The 14,641-nt window shown below is 40.0% G+C and overlaps 1 protein-coding gene across 2 annotated transcripts in view; it reads right to left on the reverse strand.

Moving 5' to 3' along the window:
- pcdh11 (protocadherin 11) overlaps positions 1 to 8,294 on the reverse strand; it is a 113,448-nt gene extending 105,154 nt beyond the window's left edge. For both annotated transcript variants that reach the window (XM_028416994.1, XM_028416995.1), the window contains exons 1-2: positions 7,723 to 8,294; positions 1,596 to 2,176 (exon numbers count right to left, since the gene is read on the reverse strand). In XM_028416994.1, coding sequence (XP_028272795.1) covers positions 1,596 to 2,135 — 540 coding nt within the window. In that variant the 5' untranslated portion in view covers positions 2,136 to 2,176; positions 7,723 to 8,294. The remainder of the gene's footprint in view (positions 1 to 1,595; positions 2,177 to 7,722) is intronic.
- Positions 8,295 to 14,641: the final 6,347 nt, after the last annotated feature.

Below are 14,641 nucleotides of genomic sequence, written 5' to 3' on the forward strand. Positions count from 1 at the left end.
CTACATTAGATAAACGAGAATATTGCTCTGCAGTTTAATAGAGCATCAATTAGATGATGAAAAAAAATGCTTCTTCCACTTCTGCATAAGGCACCTATTAGCATAATACAGTTCATTCCTTCGCACTTCCTTTAATCTACTATGTTCAGTACATGTAACCTGTTGCTGGAAATTGGACATGCAGTATATGCTGTGTCTGCACTTTCTACTTCTGATATTACTGTAAAGGGTGAAATCTATTTCTTCTCTCATAATGAAATAAAACATATGGAAATATTAATGACTGGTGTAAAATTGCAACATACTCCACTTCCTAAGTAGGTCATATTTTCGTTGCAGTCTAAATTAATTTCCTATATGCATACACTGTAGCCTTTGGAGATACACAGCACTGTGGCAAGTATAAAACAAGCTAATGCACAATATGTATCACATTGCACCGAATAAAAAAAGTAGTCACTAATTAAAAAATAGTAAACATATTGAACCTGATGCAGAAGGTGGCATGTGGCTGGCTGTCAGAGTATGATCGATAATGCTGAATATTCTGCTTGCATTGAAAACATTCATCCACTGAGGGTATGAAAAGCAGTTGTATACATTCTGTCCTGTTATTTTCTCTTTGTAGTGATTTAGAAACATATTTCCACATTGAGCTGTGGTCCATCAAATGTCAGGCTGTAATTGCTCTTTACTTAAATCCCAAAAAGCCAATTCTAAGCTATTGATTCTATTTCACCCTTGAAGCCACCAGCTCACTTGAACACCAAATCTTTCACTATCAATATCATTCACTCATTCACTATTCAACTTAATTAATTTGTACAAAATGGCTTTTAGTTTAGACGCAAGACTGCAGGCATGCAGTAATAGCCTCGATCAACTTTAATTTTAGTGGAGTAGATCTTTAGGAATCTCTAATTCATCTTCAGGATGTTTGAATGTTTTACATTATTAATTATTTAATTACAGTTGGCAGTTCAACTAAAACGGAAAGGATGCAGCACATGGAGTCGTGACTGGCGTGCACAAGCATCAAATGGCTCTGCAGAAATGAGATTCATATTAACAAAACCACCCGCAGTGACGTGTTTTATCAACACAAGCTCCTCAAAAACAAGGAAGTTTTACTAATTAGCTAAAAAGCTAATGACATACTTTCAGCAGATTTCTGGCCATAAACTGTTGCAATGGCGTCCAGCAAAGATTTCGTCTGAAGTTGTTATGCCTTTAAACCATTGCTGTCTGTTGACAGCAACAAAAGACCAAGGACAGCAGTCATCCCTTTACTGCTTACTATTTTATTTTTTCATTTTGACTTGATAATTGTGTTTATTTTTGTAGTTGTCTATGTAATCTAAACAAGCTTTTGGTGTATCAGTCATCACAACAGATGATTTCCACTATGTTAAACGGGCCATTTAAAAGGGTTGCTAACTCACAAGACTCTACTTAGACTCTACTGGTCTACTGAAAATGTCCCGCTGTAATAGTAAGGTAACATAAATGAGGCTTCTTCGAATCTGACAAAATACTTTTTACCCTGTGCCTTTCAACATTTTTCTTACAGGAGATGTAGCATGATTAATCCTCACCTTGACCAGCTCATAATGTTGGATTCCATTGATCCCCACATCAGGGTCAAACGCTGAGGGCACCGGGTATCGGGTGTTGATGGCTGTGTTCTCTGGGATGGAGATGTTTATTACAGTGGACTGGAAAAGAGGCGCGTTGTCATTCACATCCTCAATCAGGAAACGGATCTTGACTAATCTGAAGATCTCATCGGGCAGCACCGCCACCTCAATCTCATAATAGCAGCGTTTCTCAGTGAAGACCCCCGAGCACAGCTTCTCCCGGTCAATTCTGTGATTGGTGGTAAAGATCTCTCCTGTGTTTGCCTCTACCCTCACCAAAGGCACGTCACCTGTCTTATACACAGGCTTGAACTGCAGCGGCGAGGATAGCCTGATGTTTGGGTCTAAGTTGAGGTCCAGGTCCTTGCGCAGATTCCCGATGCGAACGTTCTCCGGTTGCTCCTCCTTCACTATGTAGTCCCTCTCCTGGGCCTGGCATAGTAGAACCACGCAGGTGAGCAAGACCACCAGTACATGAACCTGACTTGCTAAGTCCATACTCAAGAGTAGATGGGCGCTTCAGTTCTACTGCAGCAATTCTGTCATGAGAAAGATGAGAGGAGAAGGAGAGGAGACAGAACAGAGTGTCAATGCATGAAATTACATGGCATTCAAGTTCTGCTGTAATTAGTACTACTTTCCCTCATGGAGAGTTCTCAGCTTGACCTCTTCATTCTAACTAGTTATGAGCCAACATCCTTCCCATGTCTTTGAGAGCAAATTAATGGTGGTTTTACACAATTAACCTTTGATGACACCCACTGAGCAGGCAGACACGTAAGGTTAGTAGTTCATGCTTTCCATCAATCCTTTTCATCACTGTAATAAACCATTCCACATTATATTGAAAAGTATGAAAGCAGTTGAGTTCACCATGGTGATCAAATAGTGCTTCTCTGAGAGCTAGTTCACAAACTACCTTCATAGAGGAAAGAAATCTAATTCAGAGTGTATCTGAATCAATGTAGGGTAGCTTCATGAGGTCCACCACACATACACACTTCAGCTCATTTGGAGGAAGCAGAACAGAGCCTTAAGCATTGGTGCTTCCGTGCATGAACACACACAAACACACAGACACTCTTGCAGTTAAATCGCTTGACAGCAGCTATTAATGGAGGGCCTCATTTGTTCTGAATGTAAACAATTGAGCTCTCAAATATTTCATCAACGCCCATGTGTGTAAACTAGCACGCTATGATAAGAGCACTGTTTAGAGCAACAGCAGTGGAAGGAGACAACAGTGTGAAATTATTTATCATGGAAGCTGCCATCAGTCAAATTAGAGACTTTTAATCGTTAACTTCATTACATCCTGACAAAACAGTTTTCTGTTTGTACAGAATGATGACTATGATAAAAACCCCCCCCAGCAGAAAATGCTGTACAGATGGGTTTGCTGTAACTGAGCATTAATCATTGATACATTTTCTTGTGCCAGTTCATTTGATGCTGTTGTTCTACAAAATATTTAACTATTGTATATGTGCAAAAAGTTGCCAGGGGGCAAGAACCCCAATTTGCCAAAACCCAAGTAGGTCATTGGAAGATGATGAAGGAGTCATACTCTGTAACGCCTTCCCTGCCAGGATATGCTAGCATGAAATATTGACTGCTCTCCACCAGTTAATTTGTAGGTTATTTAGTTTGTTATTAGGGGGATTAGTGTGTTTCACTGGGTGAACTTTGTGACTTATTTGTTTATTTAACCCATTTTTAACATAAGAAATTCTGAAATTTCCCCCCACAGTGATACTGGTCTCCATTAAGGCTTGACCACACAGGCTTTAATGGGCTTACATTAGTTGAAATGCAGTGTAATTATAAAAGTGCATTCATGTTCAGTGGCTTAGATCAACAGACTTCTATTACTCACCTGTTTTTTAATCCACAGTGACATATCAGGGTAAAGCACAGGTATGTTTACTTCTCATAATAATACTGCCTATCTGTATTCCAGCGCAATAACAGCTAATCATTTTATTACTCATATCCCACTGTGTGTTTAGGTCCACCGACCCTCTGAATATTTGTTAACCTCATATGATTTTCCTCCAGATATTGGTTTGAATTCATAAGGAGGCCGCCTTGAAATCAAACATCCATTTCCTTGAAAGGATGGCAAAAGTCTACGACAGCCATCACACAAGCCATTTACAGCCGGTGCTGTAAAAGTCATACAAACCTACAATAACAAAGGGACCACAAGTAGCTCTTTGGGAATCATAATATTTCCTACTTTATGAAATCTCCATCCATTGCACTAGTCAAACAGAATCCTGTAGAAAAGGTATGACTGCCTAAACTGCACTACAGGGGTTCTCTAAATTGGCAAGGCAACAGCCTTCAGAGCCACTGAGGCTCTCGGGCCTCTGACAAAGGGGAATTGATTAAAAATAAGAATTTAATTAAGCTGGTTTTGAATCCGCAACAATTGCAATGCCTTCATGAAATGTGTAAAGACAGACTTCACACGTTTCATAAAGCACATGTCACATGAGACTCATTAAAGAACAGAAAAAAAACATTAAAACGTGGCTGACATCGATCATTGTGAGGGGTATTCATTCTACACGTGCAGCATAGGCTGTGTGTTTTACTGTCACGTCAAAATATTGATGAGATATATCCTATTAGTGACTGTGACACACTTTACTTTGAAGTGTGCATCTTTCTGAGAGTGAGCAGCAATTGCTTTACCGTGATGATCGCCAGGCAGGCCAAGTCTGAGCACGCACAACGCATAATGAAGTTTAAATTACATCCTTAAATGGGATGTGATTCGCTGAAGTGAAAAAACAGAAAAGATCAAAGCGTGATCTAGATTTCCTCTCCCTTGTAAGTGACAATAATGTTCTGTGGGATGAAGAGGTGTAGTATGTTTTTCACTCAAAGTACAAATGTAGTAACAAAAAAAAAGACACCCTGGAAATGCTAATGTGACGTGAGAAAAACAGAAAAGTGATGAATCCAGACCCTTACAATGATATAAGTGAGGCATGAATGTTGAAATATCAAACATATAGCTCGTATTCTATAAACTTGAATATGGTTCTTTTATCTTAAACGTGATTCTCCAGCATTTGCAGTGCTCTTCACTTGTCACAACTCTTTAAAAACCATGAGGGATAAGCTAGGTGAGAGAAGGTATTGCGCTGGAGGGAAAAAAAGTGAGAGAGGGAAGAGGGGGGATCCTAGGTGTCAGTCAGAGTGTCTCCTTTGCTTACATTTCACTAGTCTCCTGAAATGCTATTTTGAGCCCCAGACAGCAGGTTGAATCCAGTAGGCAAACTCAAGCCTCCCTCTTGGGAGACACAGTGCAGAAGACTGGGCCGGCCCTAGATCCCTTTACATGGCGACGTGATGGACAGTTCTTCCTAGTGTTTGCATCTGCTGAAGGTAGCAGCGAGAGGCAAGACATAGAGTTATAATGTCAGCCTCTGCCTTCACCCTTAAGGTACCCTCACTGGAAACTTTCAGTGTAGTTACTGTGAGGCTGGTCACCAAAACATTTGGAGTCCTTTAACTGTCAAAGCCGGGTTTCTGCAGCTGTTCTGTTGTATTTATCAATATTTCTCTTGGATCTAAAGAGGTTTTAGAAAGAATGCATTGTAATACTTCTGGTTGTCTTGGTTTTTTTTTTCTCTTTAAAAGCTTTACGGATGGCTTGACAGCCTGACAGTCCAGGTTCCTGTCATGATCAGTCAGCTCTTTTTCCATCCACGTGGTTGAAACGACTCTCTTTACAAAGAAAGGGGAATAAAAGTTGTCTTCTCATGGGGAAACTTCACAAATGTTACCTAAGTCATGCTGCAGGGAAGAGACAGGACCAGAGAAATGTTTCTCGGCACTGTACTGGCCTCGCTTTAGATTTTATAAGAGATGTAATATATATTCATCAAGCTCAAATAACACTGGTATTTGTAAGTTTTACAATCTGTTATCTGTGATTAAAGGAAGTAAATGATATATCATAGATTCAATGCTTAACACAAAGCGCAGTGTTTACATAAAGCCTGGCGATGCTCTTTGGCTGAATAAGCCAGTGTCCGGTCACATTGCATCCGCCTCCTTTATTCTTAGATAGACTTGGACCATGGAGAGTTATAATACTTGAGTAATTAAATGGTTGCTGGGTAACATTTCTTACCATCCTCCATTAGTAAAATGACAAGCGAATTTTCAACGCTGTGATCATGAACCTCAAGAGGGCAGTCCATACATGCGCATAGAATCCTAAAGCTGAATCGTTCGGGTGCAGGTTTACATCATTGCTCATGTTTCATTTGACTCTTGTTTTAAATAAATAAATGTGACCAAATCTTAACTCACGGCCAATCCAATAAACTGGCACAGAAAGCATGCAGTTAACTCAAACTATTTAAATGGTTAACCATGCATGAGATGAATGAGTGTTAAGATATATAATTCTGTTCTAATAATACTGGAAAGTCACTTAAGGAGAATGTTTTTATATATTTTAAGTGTTTTATATAAGTGTTCATATTTCAAGTGAAAATTGTGCTGTGGATACCATCATGGATTCTGAAATCAATTCAGGAGTTCAATAGGCAGTCGTATTCAATATATGATCCCTTATGGGAAATGAATAGGGCAATTCAACAGCTAAAATACGCTGAATAGCATAAAGATGTTCAGGAAAAGGGTCTAAAATAGACTCAAATCATGGACAAACTCTTAACTGAGTTTTCACTGAGTGTGGATGGAGCTTTAATGTGTGCCAGTGAAGCTACACCATACCCCAGAAGACCAAAACTAAAAGCAATGAGACATCTTTGACACCTGCAAGAACCCCCTGAGACCATAGTTTAGTTACTCTATGAACTCATCAGAACGCACTGTCTCCCTATGAGATAATGACTCCCAATCTCATCTCTCAGCAGACAATATGTACTAGAATGTATTATTAGAGGCATAAACCATAATTGCAGATGTGTTTTAACACACTATGCTAGAATATGTCAGCCTGCAATGGTGCTGCTACTGTTCTGTACCCACTGTACTGGTGGATTCCAAATAAGGACGGGTAATAAATGGGTTTATTGCATTTTTTTTTTCAAATCAAACAAATAAAGGGGCCTGCTTCCATTACATGCACTGACTTATTTTCATATAAATCGCTCAAGCTGCAGAGAAAATAATGCAGCTCACTTGCATTACCATTTGATTTAATTCTCTGGCAAATATTGGGTTCGATGGGCCTTTCAAAACAAGCCCAATAATAATACAGCGCGCCCCGAGTAGGTAAAGCATATTAAGAGCCCAAACAACCAACTGTGGCGGTTAATCTTGAAGCCAACGGGGATTTACAGACTGAACTGAACAACTATTCCTAGTAGCAATCTATTTTATGTTTTTTTGTTTGTTTGCTTGTTTTTTTTTCTCTCCTCTCTCTCACTTTCGAGTCGGAGAACAGGATGGCAGTCCCTCAGGTTATGGTCTGTGACAGCTGAACCGCTTGACCAGGAGCGCGCTGTTGCCGCGCACCCACGCACCGACCTTATAGCGGCCAAGCCGCTGAGAAAACCTGTGCTGAAAAGTCCCTGCAGTTTGGATGCTCTTGGAAAGTAGGCCTATCTATCTATGTAGCGATCAGTGGTGAGCAAGACTAAATTACGCCCCAAGTCGTGACCAACCACGCGATAAACACTCATAATGCGACAACTCGGCTTATGTCCTCCACCGTGCACCGTGTAAATGCACAATTTCTGTTTACATTAAGTGCGCAGGGACGCCTGTTATGTCTTTGGAGCAGCTCTAGGAAAACCCACGAAACATCAAAATGACCCACTGTCGAAACACACTGATTTATCCAAGTAGCTTGTAGACTATGGCTAATTTTTCGCCCAGTGCTTATGTTGCTGTCAGTGACTGTAAATAGCGCAGGTCCTCGCCGGTATTGGGACATCAATTTGATTTTATACGGACCACATAAATTAGGCTGCTGGGCGCACTCCAGCTTTACTAAATGAGCTCAGGAGACAGAACACTAATGTGCACCTTCAGCCAAAGTAAAACACATCCCCACCTCAACAGTAAAGTCACATTTAGGAGCAAAGCTTACCTTTTACACTCGAACAGGATGAAAAATCAGCCGTGAGTACCGTCGCGCAGAGACATCACTGATTTACAAAAAAGAAGTGCCATGAATTAATGTGAAGTACAGGGACAAACCGGGAGAATGGATCCTCATCAGAATCGGCAGCAAAAGGCAGAAAGTAGAAGAAAAAAAATGTTATCCACTACAAAAACTTATCCATGTGCTAAAAAAACGCTGGTCCTCTGGTGCAAGGGAAAAAATAAATCACGCACAGCGATCAACTTTGAAAAGGACGCTGTAATTCCTCTTCTGATGTCTTGGTCTCGCAATCCCACAGGCGGAGATACGCAGCGATCCACGCTTCTTTTACATAAACTTTGTCTCCCTGGTCTAATTTGCCATCAATTTCCTACTTTATTTTACCAGCTGAAATCGCCGGCACAAACCTACACGTGTGCGTTAAACGCCTCTAGACCCGCGCGTAAAAGTTGAATCCAAGAGGAGCGAGAGAAAAAAGACTTCTGATGAAGAACTGGAGGCTTAAACCTCATTTATTTTATGATCACTTGTTTTAACTGATTCGAGGCTGTGCACGCTTCCCCCCCAAAAAAAACTCTTAAAATGAGGGATGCAGAGAGCGCATCGCCCCCCCAGTGGAGTTGGATCAAAGTGTGCCTCAGTGCAGCATCACTTACAGGAGCCGGGATAGGCGGTTCACCGTATCTGTCTGCTAAGCTGTAGATGTCTCAGTAGTATTGTATGAACTCAGTTCCTCAATACTGCCCACCTCTCTCCCTCTCGCTCTCCCTCTCCCTCCGACTGACATCATGGCGGAAGGAGGAGCCAGCAGCAGATTTAAGAGCCCCGGTCCTCTTAAAGCCGCACTGCGTTGGAGAGATGCTCGCGCAGAGAAGTACAGTACGTGGATGTCGGGATATATGTGGACCACAGATGCCTCTGTTGTGTGCAATACAGCCACAGTAAGCTCCAGAAATCTGCCTGAAAGCAAGAGGGGGGCACTGTTCTCTTTTATACCGAGCGTATGTTTCTGCTCTTTATTTCCAGCGGGGTGTACTAACAGTGGCATCTCTGATTAGGCTGAAAATCTACTCAGACAGTGTCAGAGAGATTTTTGATCACTTATTTTTATGAGTATCCTAATTCCTGTGGCCTATAAATCATGAGAAGCTGAATATAATGCCACAAAATGCAAAATGTTTGATGTTGCATGAAGTCAATTATTTGGATTAATGTGTTTTATTAGAATAATACTGATATCATTTGGTATCTGCAAAGAAAACGAATCTCTTTCTGCGCTCCATCAACAAATCTCCTTGCAGCCGCAGAGCTCATCATCACATAGGTGTCAATGCAATGTATTGATCGCTTCAAAAATCACTAACCACACATTGTAAAGCTGTCACTTTCCTGCTGTGGTGAACTGAATGGACGTTCCATTCCCAAATACCCTACAGTAGATTCTAACAGGTGCTTTTATGGAGCGGGTCACAAAGGGTTATGGTCATATAAGGTCAAACTGTCACCACCGCCATCATGTTACAGCTGATTACCCTTGTCCCTTTGACATCACATCATACAGCAAATGGCTGTAAGTTTTGCATTTTAACAAGTTTGGCCTCTGGCAAGGTTTCATAAAAAGCTTTCTTTCACCAGTTCACTGTTTCCCCTCACATTATTTCATGTCACACTGCTCATCCCTGAAGACAAACAAGGCAGATGATTGTTTCTCTTTAAGCTAAATAATAGATAGTTTTTTTCAGGATACTACACAGTATGCTTTTGGATTTTTTTTTTAGTTTTTAAAGATTTTTAACATTGTGGAATGTGAACACACACACATATCTGTCAGGAGCACATAAATCCTCATGTATGCTGCATATGTTTGTTGTGATTAACTATCAGGAGAAATGTTTAGCCTTCCACCATTGAATTAAAACAGAATGTATTACTCTATTGGTGCTAGATTGATAGGATGGGTCACCACACTGTTGTAATACAACATCAAATATTTGTGTAAAAAATAATTAGTTGTATTGTATTGACTATTCTGACCAGCAGCACTAATGCAGAATGGTGGGCTTCTCTCTTCTTGTCCTGTACTACAGTGTCATGGTGGAGGCCAGCTCTAAATGGTCCAGAGATGGGATACACCCTAAGACAGGTCGCTAATCTATTGCTGGACTAACATAAGAGAGACAGACAACCATTCACACTCACACCTATGGTCCCTAATTAACCTAACACACACAACTTTGGTATGTAGGAGGAAGCCAGAATACCAGGAGAAAACCCACGCAGGCACGAGGAGTCTATGCAAACCAGGATTGAAGGCTAACCACTGCATCGTGCAGCCCGTCATAAGCACAGTTTACACAATGATGCTCTTGATTATGCCTTAGATTCTGACTGAAACACTTCTTATGCACACCTTTGCAAAAAAAAAATCAAGAACTAAAAAGCACACGTGCTAATGCCTTATCAGTCAAGTACAGCTACACAAGGGGATAGTAAAGGAAGAGGTTTCGAGGTCACTGTATATTAACATTTAAAAGATCAATTTTCTGCTATCCATCTTGGCTTTAATGCCATTCTGTGGTTCTGTGTTGTCCCTTCTCCTTAAACAATTCGAGCACAGTGCAGTAGCTGCTGTACCATCATCTTTTCTTCATCACTTTGCAAGTTGCCATGGATATTTTTTTATTACATCTGCACTTAAATTGTTATATTGTATTTTTTCAGCAGCCCTACAGCATGTCACTCATAAAGAGCAATGCAAATATGTCCAAAGCATGTTCTGTAGAAATACAGCTGTCAAGAGTTGGAGACATCCTGACAAAACTGTTTTCTTCTTATCCATACAGGCTGGGTTTGTATCCATGGCAACATTGACAAACCTCTGAGATTCGCCACAATGAGTTGAAACTCTCGCTATAGCTTCTTTTATTTCTATCTGTTTCTTTCTCTTCCACTTTCTCGAGGATCTCTGGAGAAAGAAAAAAAGATTTTAGAAAGATGGAGTGGACAGAGCGAGGACAATTCAATATTTGTTTTTACGTTATTGGCAACTGAGATAGAATTTCAGAAAAATGGTGTCGAAACACAGGATAGACAAAAATAAACCTTGAGTGAAATAATATTTGAACTCTCTGGTACAGCATGAATATGCAGCATGCATGAGCAATAGACAGTGATGATGTCTGTCATTTCTGGGGCAATATGACAGAAAACAGAGATACTAATCACAAGGCATTCATATGAGACGTTTGCTATATAGACTATGATCAATTATCCAGAATAAAGGTACCTGTTACATTAGAAAAAGGGCCTTTAGCTTGAGTTATTTTAACTTTGAGTGCACAAAACATTATTTTTAGTAATATATTTTACTTACTGCACACTTTGTTGCCTTTTTATACCCCAGGACTACACATTATATCTTAGTGTTGATACTTAGGACTCATTTTCTCAAGAACTGGATGGTTTTGGCAGTCGAAGGAAATATCTGGTTTTCACAAACAGAGGCTTTGGTTAATAGGGACAAATCTGCTTGGACTTCCTCCAGTATTGAGCAGTGTAACTAGCTGTGTGTGAGAGTCAGTGAGAACAGCTGGAGGAAAAGTAGGGTAACATGTTAGCGTTAAAGTTCAGTAAGCCTGTATAGCTCAAAAGAATACTTCCTGTTTGTTCATTTTTGTTCAATTTGTGATGACTAAATATTGTCATCACTTTCCCAGCTGTGCTGCAATTCAATGACAGCTCCCCTGCCCATGTGCTGTGGCTTGAAGACCTCAGTGTTTGTGAAACGCTGCTCTGACAGCAGAGAGACCTGCTGCAGACACAGCGGCGGTGGACTATTGTTATTAGCTAACGTCGATTTGTTGACCTGGCTTTAGTGGAAGCCTGTTGTGATGAAGGTAGAAATGAGCACTTTTAGCAGGCTGTCGTCAAATGCTCTGTGCAAGCTCCTGATTATAATGTTCATGCTTAATATTGAACTATTTCTGCCCCCTTTAAAGACTTAGATGAAAAAAAGACTGTAAAATGTGTGCAGGTTTAAAGGTTCTGCATTTATCTCTCAACACAAGTGGCCTGATCTGCTATAATACATGACAAAGTTTACTAAGAAAATCACAGATCTCAGATTAATTGCTGTGTTTATCGATTTTGCTCATGGTTTTTTAGAGGCCCTGAGCACATTTGTGTGTGTGTGTGTGTGTGTGTGTGTGTACAAACCATTAAGCATGTCCTTGTGTTTAGTCTCTATAGCCGACATGAAATTCTATTGCTGAGGAGACCGCTGTCAATGATACGCTGTCAGAGAATGCTGAAGCCTGGTTAAAGCAGAATGAGACAGAATTCATCACAAAGCCCAAAAACTCTGGGGAATAATGAAGGCTCCAACACTGACTGATGTGTATTTGCAATGCACCAATTAGACCACAGCCACTACTCTGAACCACTATTATCGTCAGTTTATACCGCATGTCCTCACCTAATGTTCCACCACCAAATTATGTACTGTGTGTGTGTGTGTGTGACAGAAGTACAGGTTATTGTTACATAAGATTCTAATGTGTCTGCAGAGGTTCTTGGTTCTTGTGTTGACAGACACTAATGTGCTAATTTCTTCTGTTAGTATTCCTTTTAGAATAAAGCCGTGCTGTTTGTAAGAATTGTGTTTTTGTTTTAGGGTTAAATGCAGATCGTGGTAATGACATTTTTTTCAGGTCAGGGTAAGCCTTTCAGGGAAATAAGCAGTGTTAATTAATCATTTATGAATTACCTATTTACAACACGGGCATAATAAGGTCTGTGTGTTAAGACTTGTTCCATGTCCATAAATAGTACAAGCTAAAAGTGATTATAGTATGATAAAGGACAGGTGGGAAGATAACGTCAGTTAATGACAATATACACCGCTGTGACTGCTTTGTGTGTAAAATGAATAATGAAACAGCCACGTTTTGCTGTTCTGCTCCGTTTCCAGTTCATCTCCCTTCTGCTGTCTGTAACGGTTCAGTGCTAGATCAATTTCTAGTGAACACACACTTTACTTGCTCACTTTCAACTGTCAATTAATGCTCTTAATAAACACACATATTACACAAGTGCTCTTAAATACATGTAAGAGTATCAACAGATGTGAAGGTGTTTTCCTTTTTAAGACTGATTTTAATTCTGTGTTGTGAGCAGCTTTTCTCAAAAAAGTAACTGACTGTTAAAACACCCCTTCGTGAGTTGTTTGATGAAGGCGATTGTACACGGCCTGGTGATGTTTCCTTCCATCTGTCTTCTGTGAAACAGAGCCTGGGGCAACACTGTCAGAATGGAGCGGTTTGGCTGTATACTGTACATTTGGTTGAATGAAGTCTCACCCTGTATTCATGAGCGTTTGTGCATTCATGTATTCTCACGATAGTGACAAAAAAACCTAATAACAACAACAACAACAACAACTGGACTGTGTTCATAATATTTTAAGCAAACCAAAAGCGTCTAAAAGATGGAAAAATCTAACAAAAATATCACTCACAGATACCTGATTGACAAAGAAATACATAACATGTGTTGCACACGGTGCCTCCAATCAGAACGGGTTTAAAATGTCTTTGCCTTTGCTTCCTGAAGGTTACTGAATTGATTTCAAATAAATGTTTATGTGGTGAAGATTTCAATCTTAACAATGAGCCTTTGTGAGGTCACAAACAAGACTGGCCCTGATGGTAACAAAGGGAAGTGGAAAATAAATTGCAAAAGGTTTTAAATTCATCTTTGAATTTGCAGCTTCTTTAACTCCACATCAAACATGTCATGTTCTGACCGGTGTCACAGGAACACGTGCTAAGATCAATGCACGCACGTATTTCTCCTTCATCCACTATTTTTTGAGGTGTGACAGGCGAGAATAAGAATTACACTTCCATGATCACTAAGGAGTGATTATTTGGCACTCTTCCTCCCCAGATGGCTAAACGCTTGATGTTCTTGTCACGTTCTGTTGCATTTTCCCAGCCTTGAATGGGCTGTGTACACAACCATTGTTTGATGAGTAAAATTGAAGGCAAGCCTTGTAAACTGTGGATGCCCCCTTGCCAAAGACATGGCACTGCAAAGACAATGTGTGCAGACATCTCTTTTGCACTCTTGAGACTTCATGCTCCTTAGCTTGAGGCTCAAGAGAAGAATAAGAAAAAAAAAGAAGAATGTATTATCAGGGAAAAAAAGACAACTTTTATGTGTTGTAAGGCTTGAAAAACTTCTACAATTTGAAAAAAATACGCTTGTTTTTGGTCAAATCATGCCACATTAAATTTACATAGGAATTAATGTAATTACTACCTTACTACCTGTAGAACACTGCCTGTCTCTGTCATGGTAGATGCTGATAGTCTGCAGTAACAGGCACAATTTGGAGCTATTGTACAGTGCTTTATGTAAATTATATTATTTCTATGGTAACCATTGATATTATTTTGCTTGTTTGGTAGTTTGGTGTTTGTGGAAGAAAAGGTAATTTTATTTTGTAAGAGGTCATTGTGTAAAAGAACTGACATGTCAAGAAGAAGTGTGAGAAACAGCCATAAAAGGAAAACTGGCAGCTGCCATCTTGAGTCATAAAGATGAGAATCTTTCTCATTATCGTCTTCCCTCCCACATGATGAGGAGAGTATGACATCAGCTGCAGATTACATTGTAGTTGTTTTGCCAGTTGACAGAGAATCACTAATCTGTCATGGCTTTCCTTTTTTTCAGTGCCACCTTTTAGATTTCTCTCTCTCTCTCTCTCTCTCTCTTTCTCCCTCTTTATTTTATCTTCTTAATGCTTTTGGTCTGTTTCAGATCATATCTTAATAATTTACTTTTCAGCAGTTTCTGTTAATGCCTGGATGCAGACCTCTCAATCAGTCCACTCTATAGAGTT

Source organism: Parambassis ranga, chromosome 10 (assembly GCF_900634625.1).
Source record: "Parambassis ranga chromosome 10, fParRan2.1, whole genome shotgun sequence".
NCBI lineage: Eukaryota > Metazoa > Chordata > Actinopteri > Ambassidae > Parambassis > Parambassis ranga.